The sequence below is a fragment of the Cyprinodon tularosa genome, unplaced genomic scaffold (genome assembly GCF_016077235.1).
Source record: "Cyprinodon tularosa strain WSP-4 unplaced genomic scaffold, ASM1607723v1 ctg906, whole genome shotgun sequence".
NCBI classification, from domain to species: domain Eukaryota; kingdom Metazoa; phylum Chordata; class Actinopteri; order Cyprinodontiformes; family Cyprinodontidae; genus Cyprinodon; species Cyprinodon tularosa.
In genome coordinates, this window is record NW_024039681.1 from 28073 (window position 1) to 46959 (window position 18887).

The 18887-nt window shown below is 38.7% G+C and overlaps 1 protein-coding gene across 3 annotated transcripts in view; it reads left to right on the forward strand.

Annotated features, from left to right (window-relative positions):
- The first annotated feature begins 10481 nt into the window (after window positions 1–10481).
- LOC119776079 (paired box protein Pax-7-like) overlaps window positions 10482–18887 on the forward strand; it is a 37851-nt gene continuing 29445 nt past the window's right edge. The window contains exons 1-5 of one of the 3 annotated variants that reach the window (XM_038274302.1): window positions 10482–10926; window positions 11456–11691; window positions 11761–11890; window positions 12781–12906; window positions 13014–13235. In XM_038274302.1, the coding sequence (XP_038130230.1) occupies window positions 10851–10926; window positions 11456–11691; window positions 11761–11890; window positions 12781–12906; window positions 13014–13045 (600 nt within the window). In that variant the 5' untranslated portion in view covers window positions 10482–10850 and the 3' untranslated portion in view covers window positions 13046–13235. Of the gene's footprint in view, window positions 10927–11455; window positions 11692–11760; window positions 11891–12780; window positions 12907–13013; window positions 13236–18887 lie in introns of those variants that run through there. The other 2 variants (XM_038274303.1, XM_038274304.1) reach the window with 2 other exon arrangements.

The window sequence follows — 18887 nt, forward strand, 5'->3', positions numbered from 1 at the left end:
CATATAATTGTTTTAACTTTTTCCCCAATTGGAGTTATTTTGATCACTGCATGAAAAGTGAGATTTTCGTCCCCGTAAACCCCCGTAAACTCCTGCAGATCTGCCTGATTTTCGTCAGTTTCCGACAATTTGCAACCCGTGCTTGTCCGCGTTTGTCGTGCCACAAATTGTCGGAAACGTACCATGACGTATGTGGAGAGTGATCAGCTGTACTAATGGCCCTAATTAGCATATGAATACAGCAAACCCGCGCGGCTGGCCAAGTCTGGCTTGAATAACCTTCTCAGTTTTGGCTGAAACCACTATTCTCAAACAAATGAAATCGCTCGTGATTGGCAGCAAAACCACACGTGGCCACGCCAGGCTTTAATTTTCTTACTGAGTATTGGACGGAACCACTTCTTTTTAAACAAGTAAAGTCGCTCGTGATTGGTTGGCATATATATATATTTACATATAAATTTACATATATATATTTATTCATATATATATATATATATTCATTCATATATTTATTCATTCATATCGTGTGTATTTATGTTATCCTACACTACTACACAATTATTATGCTACCATCAAGGACATGAATGAATTTATACAGGAAATGAAGATTTGCCAGGAAGCTGTTTATGCAAAGAAAGAGCTTTATTAAAACACACACAACTATATACAACGCATATCCAAACACATGCGTTTCTAAAAATTAAAAGTCTGTGAACGGTCCGTTTGCTTCCTCGGGGTTGGAGGTAACTGGCAGCATTCCCTCCGAGGCAGGTCCGATGTGCAGACGCCTACTGTGCGTGGCCCTGTACTTCGGCATCGCTTCTAACCGGGACTGCAGCTTAACACAGAGTTCAGAGGGATCCGGCCTACAAAATGGCGGCGACCGTACAATCCATCCAGAGATACCGCCGAGGAAGGCGGACTTCCAGAGTTCCACTTCCTCATCTGCTAGCACACTCTGCCTCGCTTTCAGCAGCTGAAAAAAAAAACAATGAATCAGCGCACTGCGTATGGACACAACACATCTATTAATGCACCTGAAAAATAGTCACCAAATAAAGTCTTACCCTCTTTCTTCTGGCCCGACTCCGAGCAGCCTCCGCACGCAGCGTGTTGGCTGGCTGCGTATATCTGAAGCTCCTGCGTACCGTCTGAAAATACGTCTTACAGGCAGCTGGAAAACAATTAAATGAGAGTGGTATAAATAAAAAATCAAACACAAGTCACAGTAACAAGGAAGGAGAAAACATTAAAACAAGTCACTTACACACAATGTCGTCTTTATCCAAGGGCGTAGGTTTGATTTGAACTTTGGTAGGGACACTATTGGCCTGGTGTCATTGGTGCTATGCAATATGCATGTCCTTTTTTATGCTCAATGTGAGCATCCGTACTGATAAGAGGAATTCATTGTTAAAAGAGAAAAACATTTTGCTCCATTAATAACAATGTTATAAGCTCTACACTCATTAGATGCTGTTTATCAATGTTTGAAGTATCACCGGCTCTGATGAATGTGGAATTAGGACTGTTTTCCACTTTGAAAATGGTTTCATTTGAACGACTAAGAGAGAAGGTAAATACAGTATTTTCTTTTGAAGATATAGAATTGTGCAGAGTTAAACCCCACTCTAATATTTGTACCTACTATTCTCTCTCTGTATCAAGCAAAATAATACATTCATTAAAATATTAACTTCACTATAAAAGCTGAACATCTGGGCTGTAGTTACTCTGTGTCGCCCATTTCATGTATTTCATCTGGGACTGAAAAAAATTAATCATATTGATTAATTATTTAAAAAACTGTCAACTAATATAGTAAGTGATTCATCATTAACTGGAGAATAGAGACTTTAAAACATACAGTAATATAAATGTAAAATGTGCCTTTCCCCACAGAGCAACCCACTTAGATCAGTTATTATATCAAAATTGTAAAATAAAAACAAAAAAATGAAAACAGTAATATTAACTGAATATCGGTAAAAAAGAAACCCTCACATTTTCTTTTTTAGGTGGCTGTGGCTAAGAATCAGAAAGGTTGATGGCTTACAGCCTTTATTTGCCCATTTTTCCAGCAGTCTTCAGAACTCCTGGCTGACTCAGAATATTTCGTTTTATAAAAGAAAAAAAAAAGGTTTTTGTTTTTTAGTGTACATGATATTCATTTTTTTTATTGGGACTAGTTTTGTAGCCTAATATTTATTTTAGTAACCGCAGCATTCTAGTGTGAATAAATTTTCAATGTTGTGCTCCAAGCACAGGCTGACTAGAAAACAGCCAATCAGAGAGAGAGAAGGCGGAACTTAAGGCAGACCAACCAATGAGAGTTGAGTTAAACAGCGCAGCACAGTTCCATGCGCTGCTACATGAAAGGGACAGGAGAGACCAGGCAGAGGAGCTGTGAGAGAAAAAGAAGCCACTGCTGCAACAACTACTGCTGTAAATTATAAACATGTTGCTCACATCCAATTATTGGTAGGGACATTTAGGTTGGTTCAAAATTTTGGTAGGGACATGTCCCTATGGTCCCTATGCAAACCTACGCCCATGTCTTTATCAACATCGTGCAAATCTGGACTTGCCGAGATGGCTCAGAGCAAATAGGAGGTCTGTGAAAACAAAATGTAAAGCTATGATCGGTATCTATCCGTATCCATTGCCTTTTACCGCAGAATGAAAGCATATTCTTTAAATCTTACCCTTGCTCCGGTTCATAGCGCCTGCAATTAGTCTCCGAGTTGTGAAGACGGCGTACTGCTTCCTGTAAATCACAAAAAATACACTTTAATAAAGCTTGTTCTTGCAAGGCTTCTATTAGCCGCTATTAGCCGTAGCTCAGGCTAGGCCGCTTTTAGCTTAGCAGGCAGTAATCGAACATATATTTACCGCTAGCATCTCTTCTTTGAGTTCGTGTTGTTCGATGCAGAGTCGCCATCGCGTCCAAGAGGAGTTTTACCCCGAAATCCCACATACTCCGCTCCAGACCGCCTGCACAAAGCAAAGCATACATCCTCCACTGTGGATCCAGCCGCGCCGCCCTGAGTTTCTTGGAGATCGTTCAGAGCATGCGCGAGATGAACCAGGGTGTCCGCGGATCAATAAAAATAATTAAAAAATCATTCTTTTTTTTTTTTTTTATCAAGGCCTTAATTGGCACTAAAATTATTTAAATATGTTTATCGAAGTATTTATAATTCTTTAATAAAAAATGCTTATAAAAACAATTTCGTCAGATATATTATATCGCTCCAGGCGGAGAAAAAGCTAGAGGATATATATATACGTATATATGTGTGTGTGTGTGTATGTGTGTATGTTTACATACATACAGGAGTCATGGAACTCTGCTTACAGCTCCTTCATATTTCATGTACACTAATAACTTGTGTACATGGTTCTTGTTGATGGCATTAAAATCATATCAAATAGCATTAAAATAGCATTAAATTAGAGTCACTCATTCCTGTATGAACCCTGTGAGCGCTTAATTTAATATGACATATTAAAAAAATCCCACCATCATCCAGCATATGTTCAGTTTCTGCCCAAATATATATATATATTTTTGTAGATTTTTGTAACGGGGATAAGGATAATTCAAATCTGCTTTTTTTTTTTAATGAACTTGTTCACTACTTCCAAACTCAGCATCTCTTTTCATTCCTGTAATAAGAAGTTTCTTTTGAATGGATTTGATTAAAGTTTAAGTCCCTCTGTATAAAATAAATATTTTGATGGAGATGAGAAATCTGCTTCCTCGTTGGTGAATAACCAATAGTTTGGATCCAATCATTTAAATAAACGGTGTTAGTTTTTTTTTTTTTATATATATATATAAGAATTGTGCTATAATTTCTAGTCACCGATCTGTTGCTGCTATATTTTAATTTGACGAACCGGAATTTGTCGATGTTCTTTTTCCTGTTTGGTGCGATTGCAATTGCAGATCTTGACCTGGCCGGATCTTATGACCACAGTGTACCAATCTTCTGATGGCTACTTCCAACAGGATAATGCGCCATGTTATAAAGTAAATCATCTCAGACTCATTTCTTGAAACTTTTCCACTTAAGTAATTGTGAATTGAGCATATTGACAGACAACATTTTATTTTTTAGCTTAAATGCAATTTTTTTTTTTATAATTACTGCTCTAAATGTATTGCTCTGTCAGCTAAAGATCTGTTTTGGTCTCTATACTTTAATTAAATAAATCAATTCAAGCTAAAATGTAAGAGGCTATACTGAGCCTGATCTCTTTGTATCAGAGATTTTCTTACCTTTTAGAAAAATGTCACTTGGAGTAAAACCCCCCCTGCAACCCTGATTTGCATTTGTATAGCTCACAGCATGTTCATTTACATGTTAAAGCCTCCCCTAGAATTCCATGGGGGGGAGGCATGGGGGGAACACTGCCTAAGAGAGTCCACGTCAATTTCTGACAATTTACGGGAGTTTTCGGCGAAGCCTGCAAATTGTCGTAAACTGCCGCTAACCTGAAGTTCCACGACAATCTACAGTGCCGCATATTGACGAAAATCCCACTTTTCATGCAGTGGATTTTAATTAGATTATCATGATTTACTCCTTTGGGAATCTTTGCTAATTTATTAGATTTTGGTCGTGGGCAAGACACTGTCTGGATGGAGTAAAGAGTGGGTAACAGTAGAGAAGCTGCAGAGATGTGTGTTAAACTACAACTCTGCTTCCTGGTCTGCACCCTGGGGGGTCAGGGTTTTGGAGCACTAATAAATGTGGCCAGATTCCTAGAAAGAAGAGCTGCACCATCCAAAGTGGGATGGATGCCGTCTCTCCGAATCAGACCAGGCTTTCCCCAAAAGGATTGCCAATTATTAATGTAGCCCACGTTGTTTTCAGGACACCACCTAGACAACCAGCGGTTGAATGACGACATGCGGCTAAACATGTCATCACTGGTCTGATCAGGGTGGGGACCAGAGAAAATTACGGAGTCCGACATTTTTTTGGCAAACTTACACACCGAAGCAACACTAATTTTAGTGACCTCCGATCGGCGTAACCGGGTGTCATTACCACCAGCGTGAATAACAATCTTACTGTATTTAACCTTATCCTTAGCCAGTAGTTTCAGGTAGGATTTGATGTCGCCCGTTCTGGCCCCCGGAAAAACATTTGACTATGGTCCCTGCTGTCTCTAATGCCACGTTTCTGACTATGGAGCTGCCAATCACCAGAGTGGGCTTCTCAGTGGGTGTGTCACTGAGTGGGGAAAACCGGTTAGAAACGTGAACGGGTTGGTGGTGACCAGTGGGCAGAGATCCACGACTACGCTTTCTGCGTACAGTTACCCAATCGCCTGGCTGCTCAGGCACTTTTGGAGGACAGCTACGTGGGGGGCCTACTTTAACTCCTGGATGTTCAACAGCCTGAAGCCTGGATTCTAACTCTGACACCCTCGCCTCCAAAGCTACAAAAATACTACACTTATTACACATCCCATTATCACTAAAGGAGGCAGAGGAATAACTGAACATCTGACACAGAGAGCAGGAGAGAGGAGAGGAAGAAGGAAGAGATCAGGGAGGTTGTTTGTCTTGATCAAGGATCTACACTATCCTTTCCAGGAAGAGTCCAAGGATCTGCTCAGATTGGTCACAAAAAACATCATGCATCCCACTGCTGCTAAGCTTGTAAGAACAAATTTTAAAAAAAGGTCAAGTTGCATTTAGGTACTTTTTCAATGGTCTGGGTGTTGAGATTTCCTTCTAGTGGCCAATTAAAACAAATAAATTTGACTTATTTTGACAAGAAGCAGCTGCAGCTTCCAGTGTCAGGAAACTGGGACTCAAAGACAATTGTTGCTTGTTCTCACAGCTCTTTAATTCCTCCCAACCATGGGAGTGTGACCTGCTAGAGTTCTCAAAGCATGAGTATCAGTTTTACCCTGCAACCCTGAGTGACATTGGGAAAGTCAACTGTTGTCAGAAATCTCGGCTTTCAAAGATTCTGGAAGCTATCATTTCTTCTCCTGACAGATTAGAATACAATGCTATTATCGTTATTCATTCCTTTAGTGTACATTCATTGTCTCCAAAGTCATTTAGGGAATTGTAATGATCTCAGGGAGTTGGATCCAGAATTCAAGGCGAGACAGGCAGTGGGAAAGTTCAAAGCGTTTATTAAACAAACAGGTGCGCAGGGCTGCCCGTCTGCTGTGGGGCGCATCTCTGCAGGGATAGGAGAATACAGGTCAGTGACTGGATGTGGAGCGGAATACGACTTAGACCTAGTCACTGACCTGATTCAAAGTTCAGTCCGTTCGTGGAGAACACAGAAGAATCCAGCAGGGAGGTTTGACCGCAGCTGAGGAGGGCGACGCCCCCAGAGTTCCTAGAGAGCGAGCGGAGCCGGCGCCAGCCAACGCCGAGCAGCAACAGAGTCCAGAAGGGAAATCCAAGGCCAAAGTCAGAAGACAGTTCCAGGTTCAGAAGCTGGTAGAATCCAGGACCAGATGCGACAAACAGAGCAGACAGGGGCAAGGCAAAACGCGAGATCCACAGGGCATAAATCATAATCAGGGAAACAGACATACTAAAGAAATCTAGGAAACGTCTCACCATAACACACGAATAACCTGCCACTGATGGGAGGCAAACACACAACTTATATAATAGAGGAACCAGCTGGAAATGATCGGCGATAATCAGCCACAGAACCAATTAGACAGGGGAGCAAGGAGCAAAGGAAAAAACCAAACCATCAGCACCAAGATCATGACAGGAATATGCTGTCCAATATGTAGAATTACTCATGAAAGTCTACTTGACTTTAAGCCTGAATCCTTAACCAAAACAAGGTCAAACAGTGGTAAGGGAAGTGGAAGACAAAACCAAACTACCGCCCAACTGATAAGGCTTTGTGCAAGACCAAGCTTTTTGTATTCCTAGCAAACAAGATGATGAACTTGTGTCTTGACAAGGTCATAATCAGTGATGGGAGTACGCCATTAAAAGTACCATTAAAAGTACCTAGAAAGTTACCTTTTTTTGTAACGAGTAATCTAACTAATTACTTTGACTGTAACTATAATGCAGTTCCAGTCCGCCACTGAGGAGGATTCCGGCAGCAAAACAGCGTTTTCCAGATGGAAATACCGGTGTTACGTCGAGCTGCGTTTCCCCAACAGAAACGGTTTCACCTGCATCTCCGCACAGTGCAAGCGGCACGATTCACCGTGCAAGCGACAGGAATTGCGCATGCTCGCTAAAGGCATGTAACAGCCGCCCTGTGCTCGCGCCACAGGGGAACTATGGAGAGCGTGAAGGATCAAATGTTAGCCTATATGGAGAAAGGGAGAAATCTGGATGGATGTATGGATGGATGTATGGATAGATGTATGGATGGATGGATGGATGGATGGATGGATGGATGTATGGATGGATGGATGGATGGATGGATGGATGGATGGATGGATGGATGGATGGATGGATGGATGGATGGATGGAGGGATGGATCCAAACACATTAGCAATGGATTGTGGTGTCCAACACCTAGCCAATCCCATTACAATATTTGCTTGCAATTGCAACTTCTTGCAATACTACAGAAAAATGAAAGCAATAAACTCACCAATGCATTAGCGTTAGCTTGCATGACCACATCCACGATGCTGGTTTTCCTTCAGTAAGAGCGTCAAAAACGTCCTGTCACGTGACCAAGAAACTGTAACGGGATTGGCTAGGTCTTGGACACCACAATCCATTGCTAATGTCTGTGACCTGAAGTAACCCTTCCCTTTTTACATTGAATTTAGACGCTGAATTTAACACAGTGAAATTGAGCCAGTTGAATCTCAGTTGCTGAAAATATTGAGTTTGAATTTTGAAAGGCTTAATGTTTTCTCTGCTGCTTTAACAGTGAAAAAGTCAAACTGAAAAAAAACAGGTATTGAAAATGTATTAACTGTGTAATAGTAATGTGAATTTTTAGCTTGAAGTAAAAATAACAAATAAAATTTCAACTATATAGATGTAGTGAAAATATATAAATATTTTTTTTTAGGTTGAAAATGTTTTCTGAATATATTTTAACACAGACAGAGTAAGTACAAACATACAACATTTATATTTCAGTGACATTTTGTATTTAAATCCCAGCAGCACAGATTTACTTCCATGGTGTTACAAATGACCTTCTTTTTCTGTTCAGGTGTCTAGCCAAAAGAAGTCCCCAGGAACCAGAAACCTATTTGAAAGCCTCACACACAACTAAGTGTTTTTTTTTTTTTTATTAGATGTTTCTGGAATTATTTTTAGTTATGGTGTTTGGATCTAAGGTTTTCTATTTGGCTGCTAGGCTATTTTACATGGTTCATTGGTGGGTTTCAATGGAGGAGTTTTACATTAGTTTGGAGACAGCTTATGTTGTGTCACACCCCTAGTTAGGTTTAAATCCTTTAAAGGCATACTATGCAACATTTTACAGTTAATTAACGTGTTCCATAATGTTTTGGATGATTAAATTAGTCATTTCAGGTCTAACAAAGGTTTTCTCGGCCGCCCTGGTGGTCTGTGGGGGAAATACCGCACTTGCAATTGCAGGAGCCCTCGGCCCGCACCCACAGGCTCAGAAGTCTTGTGCATCGCGAGAGTCAGTCTTGCTTTACGGTGAGAATTTGGCTAACTACAATCTTTGGTATTTAGACACATGCATAACAAATAATGTATGAAAACAAAACAACAAAATAGTCACTTACCGCAGTAGACATGGTGATTCGCTGCGTTCGCCTCTCTGCTAAGCTCAAAACAACTGCGCCTGGCTTGACGGAGAAACCAGGAGAACAGCTGAGCATATTTACGACAGTGCACTTTTACTTTCGCCCTCTGGGGGGAGCCTCGCTGGAAAATCAAAACCGGTTGCATAGTGTACCTTTAAAAGGCATTCAATTCCTTTACTAGGGGTTGGCTGCTGCAAGGAAACTTTTGTGGTCTGCCTCATTGCATGTGAAAATTGAATTTTTTTTTCTTTGATTTTTCGAGAAAATAAAATAAAACAGACTGAGGACATCAAGTTGCCTTCCTTTTGTCATTTTCTGATATACTGTGCTCCTCCGCTTGTTGCTGTCCTGGTGCTGATGACTGGTCTGATTACTCATTTCACTCACCTGCTTATCTCCACCCAGTCCTTATTACGGCTCATCTGATCCACCTGCTTCAATCTCCTGACCAGTTCTACCTCTCAACCTCTGGGCCTGCCTGTCTCCATTCAGTTCTGTTTGCCTGACCTGTCTTCGGACTCCTGCAGGATCTCTGCCCGTCCATGTACAAACCTGGAACTGTTTCCCGTCTCCGTCCTGGAAGATTCTAATTTATTTTAGCTTATCCAATGTAGTTATTGAATTGATTTCTACTGTCCTAGGCCCAGCTAAAACTGTGAGCTGGCCTGATGCCATCTGCTGCAGGTAGAAATGTTTCACAATATTAAGTATCTAGAGATGCCCTGTTATAGACTGTCCAGGGTGGACCCCGCCTCTCGCCCATAGACAGCTGGAGATAGGCAACCAGCACCCCTCACGCACCCAACTGGGGTTAAGCTTGACAGAAAATGGATGGGTGATATTTTAGCTTTTGATTCTAGTGAATTTTTTTTAGTGTTTTTTTAAAAAGTGCAACTGACAGGAAAGGATAAGACTACAGACACAGTTTTCTGTTTTTGTATGATGACACTGAGTGTAAAAAAAAAAAAAAGATCTTTGAAAAAACTTGTATGTTTTTTTTAGAAAAAAAAATTATAATAATAAGTAGGCCTACTGTTCTGTACAGTATGAGGTTCTGTTTCTTTCTTTTTTTTTTTTCTGAAATAAAATGATTATTTCATGGCAGACAGTAAACTTCCAGTATTTGCTATTTATTACCAGTAAAGTAAAATACACCTACATGTTTTTAAATCATATTTGTGTATTAGGAAATGTGTTGATATGTTGTTTATTAGAGCTTAAAATAGTAGAAAATACAAAAAGCTCTGCTAATATTAATCTCTAGCGCTCTACATGCAGCTTGTAGTTAATTATTTAATTTAGAGTTTGGTTCACTATGATAACAATTAACTTCAAACTTTTATTTCACTCTTTTATTATTTAAGACAGAAATTAGATAAATTGCCAATTGTCATTTTAATCATGAGATGTTTCCAGAAACTTTTTCAATCGTTTTTAAAAAAAATGTATGGATTTATCTAGGAAAGAAATTAATTCTGCTATTTAGCATTTAGTTTTTATTCACCAATCAGACCTCATGGAGTCAATGATCAGCCTGCTGCAAAAAGTTCTTAAATATCAAATGTTTAAAATCAAGTTTCCAATATTTTAGTTTAAAATAAGTTGTAGAAAAATGAAGAAGGTGGATGTTGGAGCTCTCCTCTTTCTCCACCCATCATAACCAACCTTAGCTGGACTTCCTGACAGCAGTGATGAGGAGGAGGCAGAGCATCAGCTCCAGCTCCTCCTGCCTTCCCATTGGCTGCAGAACCTGTTGGAGTAAAGAGGCAGATCCAGGAACCTGCCGGTACTTTGGACCTCCTTCCTGAAGCCTCCTGGCCCAGAACCCTGTCAGCACCTGGAGCTGCTCTGCTCTCAGAGCCTCATCCCTGCTGTCCAACAAGGAGGATCCTGGGCTCCAAACAGCGCTGCTGAGCTGAGGAGGATTTCATGTTTTTCTGCTTCATTTAATCTCATTTTCACCTCATCAACAGCCTGGATTTTCCAGACAGCTCTGCTTAAAAAAGGAGACCAACAACAACACTTGGCCTTGATTTGGACTGATTTCCATCCTTCCTGGACCAGCCGGGTCCATTCTGAGCTGGATGGTGATGTCTGCTTTACCAGGAGCGCTTCCGTTTCCCAGACAGGACTACCAGCGCACTGGGCTCCCACTGGAAGGTAAACAGACCATTTAAGAAAAAATACTTCAATAGAAGAAAGGAAACATGACATGGTCAGAATATTAGGATATTAGAAACATGTTTACTAAAACAAAAATAAAAAAAGAAAGAAAAGAAACATGTTTCTGTAATTATTATTATTATTGGTTGCCCATATATTGTTAATTTGTTTATTCTTTAAGAAAATATATTTTTTTCAGGGTATCTAATTTTTAAACTGAAAAAAACCCCCAAACATTTATTTTATGTATTTATCAGCTGAACCATGACAATAAACACAGAGATTAAATTCAGTCTATTTTTTTCACAGTCGGATTAACAGCATCTAATCATTTCATCATTTTGTCAAAATTATTTTTTTGCAGACCTGATCTCATTAGGAAACAAAAGATCAGCTCAGATTTCTCTGAGTCTCAATGAAGATAAATTTATTTCACTTCTCACAGTCTCCAGACAGCAGATCTATGCAACATTTCTATTTAAACTATTTCCCATATTTATGGAGAACCATCCCTGTTTGTCCGCAGTGTCCACTCCTCTGGGGCAGGGAAGGATCAACCAGCTGGGAGGGGTTTTTATAAACGGTCGGCCTCTGCCGAACCACATCCGGCACAGGATAGTGGAGATGGCCCACCATGGGGTCCGGCCCTGCGTCATCTCCCGGCAGCTGCGCGTCTCTCACGGCTGCGTCTCCAAGATCCTCTGCCGGTACCAGGAGACTGGCTCCATCCGGCCTGGAGCCATCGGCGGCAGCAAACCCAAGGCGAGTTAGGAAATATTATTCAGCTTTATAATTTAAATTAAATCTAAATAAATGTGTCTGATTCTGCAGCAGATTTCCACGTTGGACGTGGAGACGCGGATAGAGGAATATAAAGAGGAAAACCCTGGAATATTCAGCTGGGAAATACGAGATCAACTGCTGAAGGATGGAGTGTGTGACAGAGGCACCGTTCCTTCAGGTCAGTATTAATTGATTAATTGATTGATTGATTGATTGATTGATTGATTGATTGATTGATCTCACAGAGGAGAAGTTTACCCATTACATCAGCTCATATAGCAAAAGAAGAAGAAAGTGCATGAGATATAGGCCTATACAGCATATACAGTGCGTCCACATATGACAGCCGTTGTTTTTTTATGTTTTATTTTTTTATTTTAATAGTAGGATCATTATACAGGGTTATTGCACAGGGTTGTGATATAAATTGATATGAATATTTATATATAAATATGTATTGCACTGGGTGTCAAATATAGAGAAACTGGTTATTTCACTGGGTATCAAATGGTAAATTAGACTTAGACAGATTTATTTTGTCATTTTGTAACAACAAAAAGAAATTTCGTTAAGAATATATATTTTTTTAAAGTGCAGCCTTGATAAAAACAAATAAATAAATAAAAAAATAAAGTGCAGCCTTGATAAAAAAAAATTATAAAAAAATAAAAAAATAAAGTGCAGCCTTGATAAAAAAAAATTATAAAAAAATAAAGTGCAGCCTTGATAAGGTAAACAACAGTGATAATAAAAAACATTGTGATGAAAAACAGTAATATGACTGTATAGTTACAGTCAAAATTATAAATTGAATCGCACATTATTGTTTTATTATTATTACTGTTATTATTATTATTGTTGTTATAATAATTATTGTTATAATAATAATTGTTATTGTTATTAATAATGATAATATTTTTTACAAGGCATAATATCTTTACTCTTTTAATTCCATCCATAAAGTATCGTCTTTCATGCCATTACTGTTATTAAATATTATTGTTGTTATTGTTGCTGTTTTTATAATTATTGCTGATTATATCTTTTTATTCTGTCTGGATATTAAAGTGAGCGCGATAAGCCGCGTGCTTCGACATCGATTTGGAAAGAAGAATGAGACGGAATGTGAGAAGAAGGAGGAAGACGGAGGAAAAACTAGCAAACACAGCATAGATGGGATCCTGGGGGACAAAGGTAGGGGCCCCGGTTTCCAGCGCTCAGCCTCTGGTCAGGAGCCGCGTTTTGTCTACAAATTGGACTCAGATCGTTTTGTCGCTCTGGGTTTTGTGTTTTCCCAGCAGGCGCTGAATTATTCATATTGTTGAGGCTGTGAGGAGGATCTGGGTCCCATAGCGATGATTAGAAGCGAAGCGAAGCAGCTGCGTGAAGCTGGCAGCAGTCAGGATGGGTTAGATCAGAGCGGAACTGAACGGGGGCCTCAGCGGCCTGTTAGGAGCAGAGCTGGAGCCGCAATAAAAAACACCACAGCTGGAAACAAGCGCTTTTAACAGATAAAGAATTATAATCTGGATTTTTTTTATATCTATAATGAATAAAAAAAATCCAAACTATTATTCATTGTTTTGAACCTATTAGATGTTTGGTTATCTTTTTATGTAAACATGTGTCCTTATTTGCACACTTGGAATCATCAGGCTGGTTCCTGTCTCCTTGTCATGCTTCACATTTAATAATTTGTGGACTGAGCCTATTACAGCTGGTAATGAAATGGTGTGTGATGAATAGGCAATTGTAGAGGAGAAGGATGTAACAGGAAGGAATACATTTATCCCCTATCAGCTCTCACTCTCTTATTTCCAGGCACATGTTCGATGTTCAAAGGCTTTAAAGCAGATTAAACTGAGCACTTTATTGCTTTTCACTTTCATCTTTCACCAGCAAACGGCTTGGTTTTAGGACAGCAGCTTGAATTCAGATTGGAAAGTCTGTGTTAAAGAGAAATCTGGAAGCTTTCCTTTTGCTTTTTCATATTTCTGTGAGAGTTCTGTTGGATTTCACCGAACAGTAAATAAAATAGTTCTAACTGGTTGCAAACTAATTCATCCATTTAACCCAATTTATTTCAGTGTATTTTCAACATTCTAAAATACATGATACATAAAATATGCTGCATACAGCAGATTGATATATGTGGTAGCAATTCTGCAAAAAAAAAAAAGACATGTTAGAAACAAATTATGATTTTTTTTTATTTGATGTATTTTTCACCTGCAGAAAGATCAGTTCCATACTGTGGAAACTAACAATAAAAAACAGATATTCAATTAAATTCAGTTTATTTATATTATGCCAATTCTCAACACATGTCGTCTCAAGGCACTTTATAGAAACATACATTTATAGAAAGTTTTCTATCTAAGGAAAACCAGCTGATTGCATCGACTCATTGACTCTTCAGCAATCCCTCACACCAAGCATGCTTATAGTGACAGTGGAGAGGAAAAACTCCCTTTTAACAAGAAGAAACCTCCAGCAGAACCAGGCTATATATATATATATATATATATATATATATATATATATATATATATATACACCATATAAAAATATACCATATATATATATATACCATAAATATAAATATATCTAAAAATATTGAATGTTTTTTTTTTAATATAGAAAACTATTAGAATGTCACATTGTAGATTTTAATGCGTCATACTAATAAATAAAAAAAGCATTGAATCCGCTTTAAATGAAACAGATCAAATGTCATTAGTAGTCATATAATACTAACTAGTGGAAAGAGATAAACCGCCATTATTTTAAGACAAATAAATACTTCCCTCCCCATGTGCTAAATTAGATTTCTCAGTCCAATAGGCCTTATTTACAGTCCCTGTTATGCAGCTGGACGCATCAAGCTTCAGGTCTGAGTCCTGCTCAGGTGACTGAAATATCTGTGCCACTCAGACCAAGCAGTCAAACAAATGCAGTAGAATGAAACAGACAGAAAGCTCGTTCAGTCTCAGCTGCAGCTATTAAAACAACATTTCCTCAGGCAGACACTTCTGCTTCACGCCATCTTCATATTTTAGCAGGTTGGAGTAAGTGAAGAAGGGGCCCAAATGTTGGAAGGTGATAACACAATCATCACAGCGTTGGTCTGGGGCTGTGCATCGCTTTATTAAACTGGGATTAACTTCCTCTTTTTGCCCCGCTGGCTTCCACCAAAACTCCACATCATGGGAGTGAATGGATTTATAACGAAGCCAATATAACACCAAAGAATCCTGTTTCAATTTTAGTTTGAATCGTTTTTAGTTTCTCTTTTAGAGGCTTGGGCCTCTTGTTAGGAAGCATCCTGATTACAAGCAGAGCTCAAGGAGATTCAGAATATTTTTTTTTAATCTTATTTAATTTCTTTTAACCTTCAGTCATTTAATTGATTTTTATTCCAAATCACATCTATAATACCTTATTTTTTAAATAAATAAACATTGTAGCAAAGCGACATTATCATTACTCAGACAGATTTTTCATTTTGAGTCTTTTGTCCAATCATCCTGCACATATACTATCAGGATTGATGACTATTTTAACTTTTATCCAGTGTTCAAAGATGAGAATGTCTAAATAGAATATGTCTGGGTTCTGTTTTTTTTTTTTTTTGCCGCCCACATATTTTAGTTATTATTAGTCTTATTCTGCCAAAACCAGAGTTTAGATATGAATTAAACTAAACTAAACGAAATCTGCAAACCAAATTGAGATTTGGACTTTAATTAAAAATCAGAAAGAGCTCTTTATTTCCCACCACATGTTCTCCATCTGTTAAGCCTCCTAGAGAAATAAGTTTGTGATGTTTTAATATGAATATAAGAAAATAAGAACTGCAAGAGAAATTCCTTCTGCATTTTAATACAAACATTTAATCCAGTTCACTGATTTCTTTGGTTAAAATATGTTTTTTCTCTTTTTAAAGTTGGACAAATAAACCAAAATGTGCAAGTACTATGGATTTCTTTCTACTCTTACATTTGAAAGTATAATTCGTATCTAAAGGAAACTGAAAAAGATATTATGTTTCTCAGAAACCTTCTGCAAAGAATAGTTTTTTTCTGTTAGAAAACATAAATCATGGTTCATTTATTTAGGTCACATAATGCAGACTTCGTGCAGGAAAGACCAGACCATCACAATACCACCGACCACCTCTCTACCTCCTCTACTAGGGGCAGTCTTTTTATGATGTTCTTTTCTTAATCCTGTGGATTCAGCTTTGTTCCACCTTCCAGAGTCATAGTTATCAAAAACTTTATTTCTCTTTTTTTCATGAATTTCTTTAGATCAGAACATGACTTGTTTAGTCTGCTTCATGCTGTTAGACAGATCCTAGCTTAATTATTTATTATTTTTGTCGGTTTAAAATTAATAATCCAGAATTTATTAAGGTGGGGGGTTAGATGGCGCTATGCTGGATGCTTTGGGGTCACCACCTGTAAAGCTCAGTAATCAAAGGCTATCAAACAGTTTCTAGTACCATCAAGGATACCTCAGACGTCTAGACCATATCAGACCATATGCGTCAACCTTGACGCATATATGGGCCATATGCATCAAACTCAAGGCTCAGGCTGGATCCAGTCTGTTGGAGCTAAAAAAACGGATTTTCAATCTCACAGAGAAAGAAAGACAGAATAATTTTATTGATACAACTACTTTAGTCTTTGGCACTCAGACCTCGGCAGGAAACATTAGCACTGAATTTTGCTTTGATATGTATAAACAGGAGTATTGAATAGGGATGTTTCCCCCAGGCCTGAAACCGGTGGTGGAATGGAGAGGATGAAGTAGGTTTAGTCCATGAATGCTGGTTGGTGAGACGGTGTGCTGAGCTGTAATGGAGAATCCAGTGGACTGCATGAGCTGATACTAGTGCTTCATTCTGGACCCTGGAAGGTGGAAGCTTGGATAACACAGGTTGCATAAACCTGTCCATGATGCACAAGCATAAAACGACAGTGGAGAGGAAAACCTTCCTTTGAGAATAAATGTCTGGCAGAATCAGGCTAGACATGGCGGTCTTCTGCCGGGCCGGTTGAGATGTGATGGGGAACGCAGTAAGAGTTAATGACACGCTGATGAAGCTTGAGCTACGATGGCGGAGAAGGGGATGCAAGTCGGTTGAATCGGGGACTTCTGAATCGAAGTCAGACATACAGTAGAGCAACCACTGCCTGCACCTTGGGTAGCAGACTGAGATGTGGATTTGGAGACCTTTTGAGATTAACTATGGATGCTGATTGGCCTGTGACAGAGGTGGATTATAGTAAGTAATCGCTTCTTTAGTTAAACATCCGCCTATGCTCCATATTAAAGCTGCTGAAGAAATGGGAGTGCATGTATACTACTATAGCAAAGTAGTATACGTCTTGATCTTTATAAATCAAATAATGAAACGGCCTGGTTCAAAAATGAGTTTGCACTCCAGTTGCAACTTAAAGGTTCCAAAAGATCAGAATATATGGAGCAGCCTGACCATATGGCCCTAAAGCCACCATGTTTGAATCCTCCAGTCCACAGAGAGCCAGAGCATGTGAGCTGTTAGGTTTTAATTTGTCAGCAGCCTCGCTCCAGCTTTCTGCACAGACTGACGGCGTGAAGTCCAGGAGGAAAGCAAAAAAAAAGACTTTTACAGTCATCTAACTGGGAAGAAAGAAAAGCTGAACAAGCATGCCAAATTTAGTCTGTGTCACAAATCATCGTTATCTAGAAGATAAATAATAAAAGCAGATAAAAACTGGACTTTATGGAGGAGGGTTTGTCAAACATGACACCCAAATTTCTGTAATTCTATCGCTTGAGAGTTTTTAAATCAATTAAATGCATCAAATGAAAAGCCGTTACTGAATCTGTAACTAAGAGTAGCAGGTTTCTCCTCTGCTATTGAATCCAGAGCAACCATCTCTTAATCCCTTTTTCCTTTTACCAAGAAATGCCAGGAATCCTGTCTGGTGAGGCAGCAGGGAGCTGATCAGCTAACAATAGAGGAATGGTTCACAAAGAGCAGAGGAGCATCAGAGAGCTGAGGAGATTCAGAAGCATCTGGTTAACAGGAGACGCTACGAACTACGATATAATAACATGCTGGGTTTTTTTCTTGGTCGATCTCTAACCAGCTTCTGGCTGAGATGGAGAGATAATAAATAACACTTGGCTTTCATTTTAAGTTACATTCATGTTTTATTTTATTTTACAACAAATAATAAACATTTTCCTTTATTCACCTGTTTTATTGGTGTTGTTGTGCTTAGAATTTATTGGAATAGTGAATTCTGTGGAGGAGTGGGAGGAATATTTGAGTTGATTCTATCATTGCTCCTTCATTTTTATTTTTTCATAAATGTTGCAGCTTTGCTGTGATTGGTCAGCTCAGTTATCCTTTAGATTGGTGATTCCAAACCAGGGATACGCGTACCCCTAGTGGTCCGCGAGGGCAGTGCATGGCATGAAAATATTTACATTTCTTTGGTGGTAAAATAAAACAGGGCTGTTGTTTTAGTTTTGTCTTTTATACACCAAAACATTTTGTCTTATATGTTTGATTTCACCTTCAGCTTTGACAAACATCGAAACCAAGCAGCAGAGATGGGAAGTAACGAAGTACAAATACTTCGTTACTGTACTGAAGTAGATTTTTCTGATACTTTTACTTTACTTTACTACTTATTTTTATTGCGACTTTTTACTTCTACTCCTTACATTTTGACACAAATATCTGTACTTTCTACTCTTTACATTTTAAAAAATTGGCTCGTTACTTTAGTTTTGAATCATTTCAATGGAGTTACCGCTATTATTTTTCACGTCATCAATACCAAATTCAATCTAATTGGATGGGAATCTACGTTGCATTTGACGCACCACTACAAGATGAATCGACAGATTCGGCGGTATTCATTCGCGGCAAATCATTGCAGCTTGGTGGCGGTGGCGTTAGCATAGTAGCATGGACGACGAGATGATTGAAAATGAACACAACGGAGATCTAGTCCTATTGGCAGACATCCATTTAAAATGTAGGCAACGGCATGAAAAAAGTGGTTTCTACTTTTACTTTTATACTTTAAGTAAATTTACAAGCCTGTACTTTGTTACTTTTACTTGAGTAAAGAAGTTTAATCAGTACTTCCACTTTTACCAGAGTATTT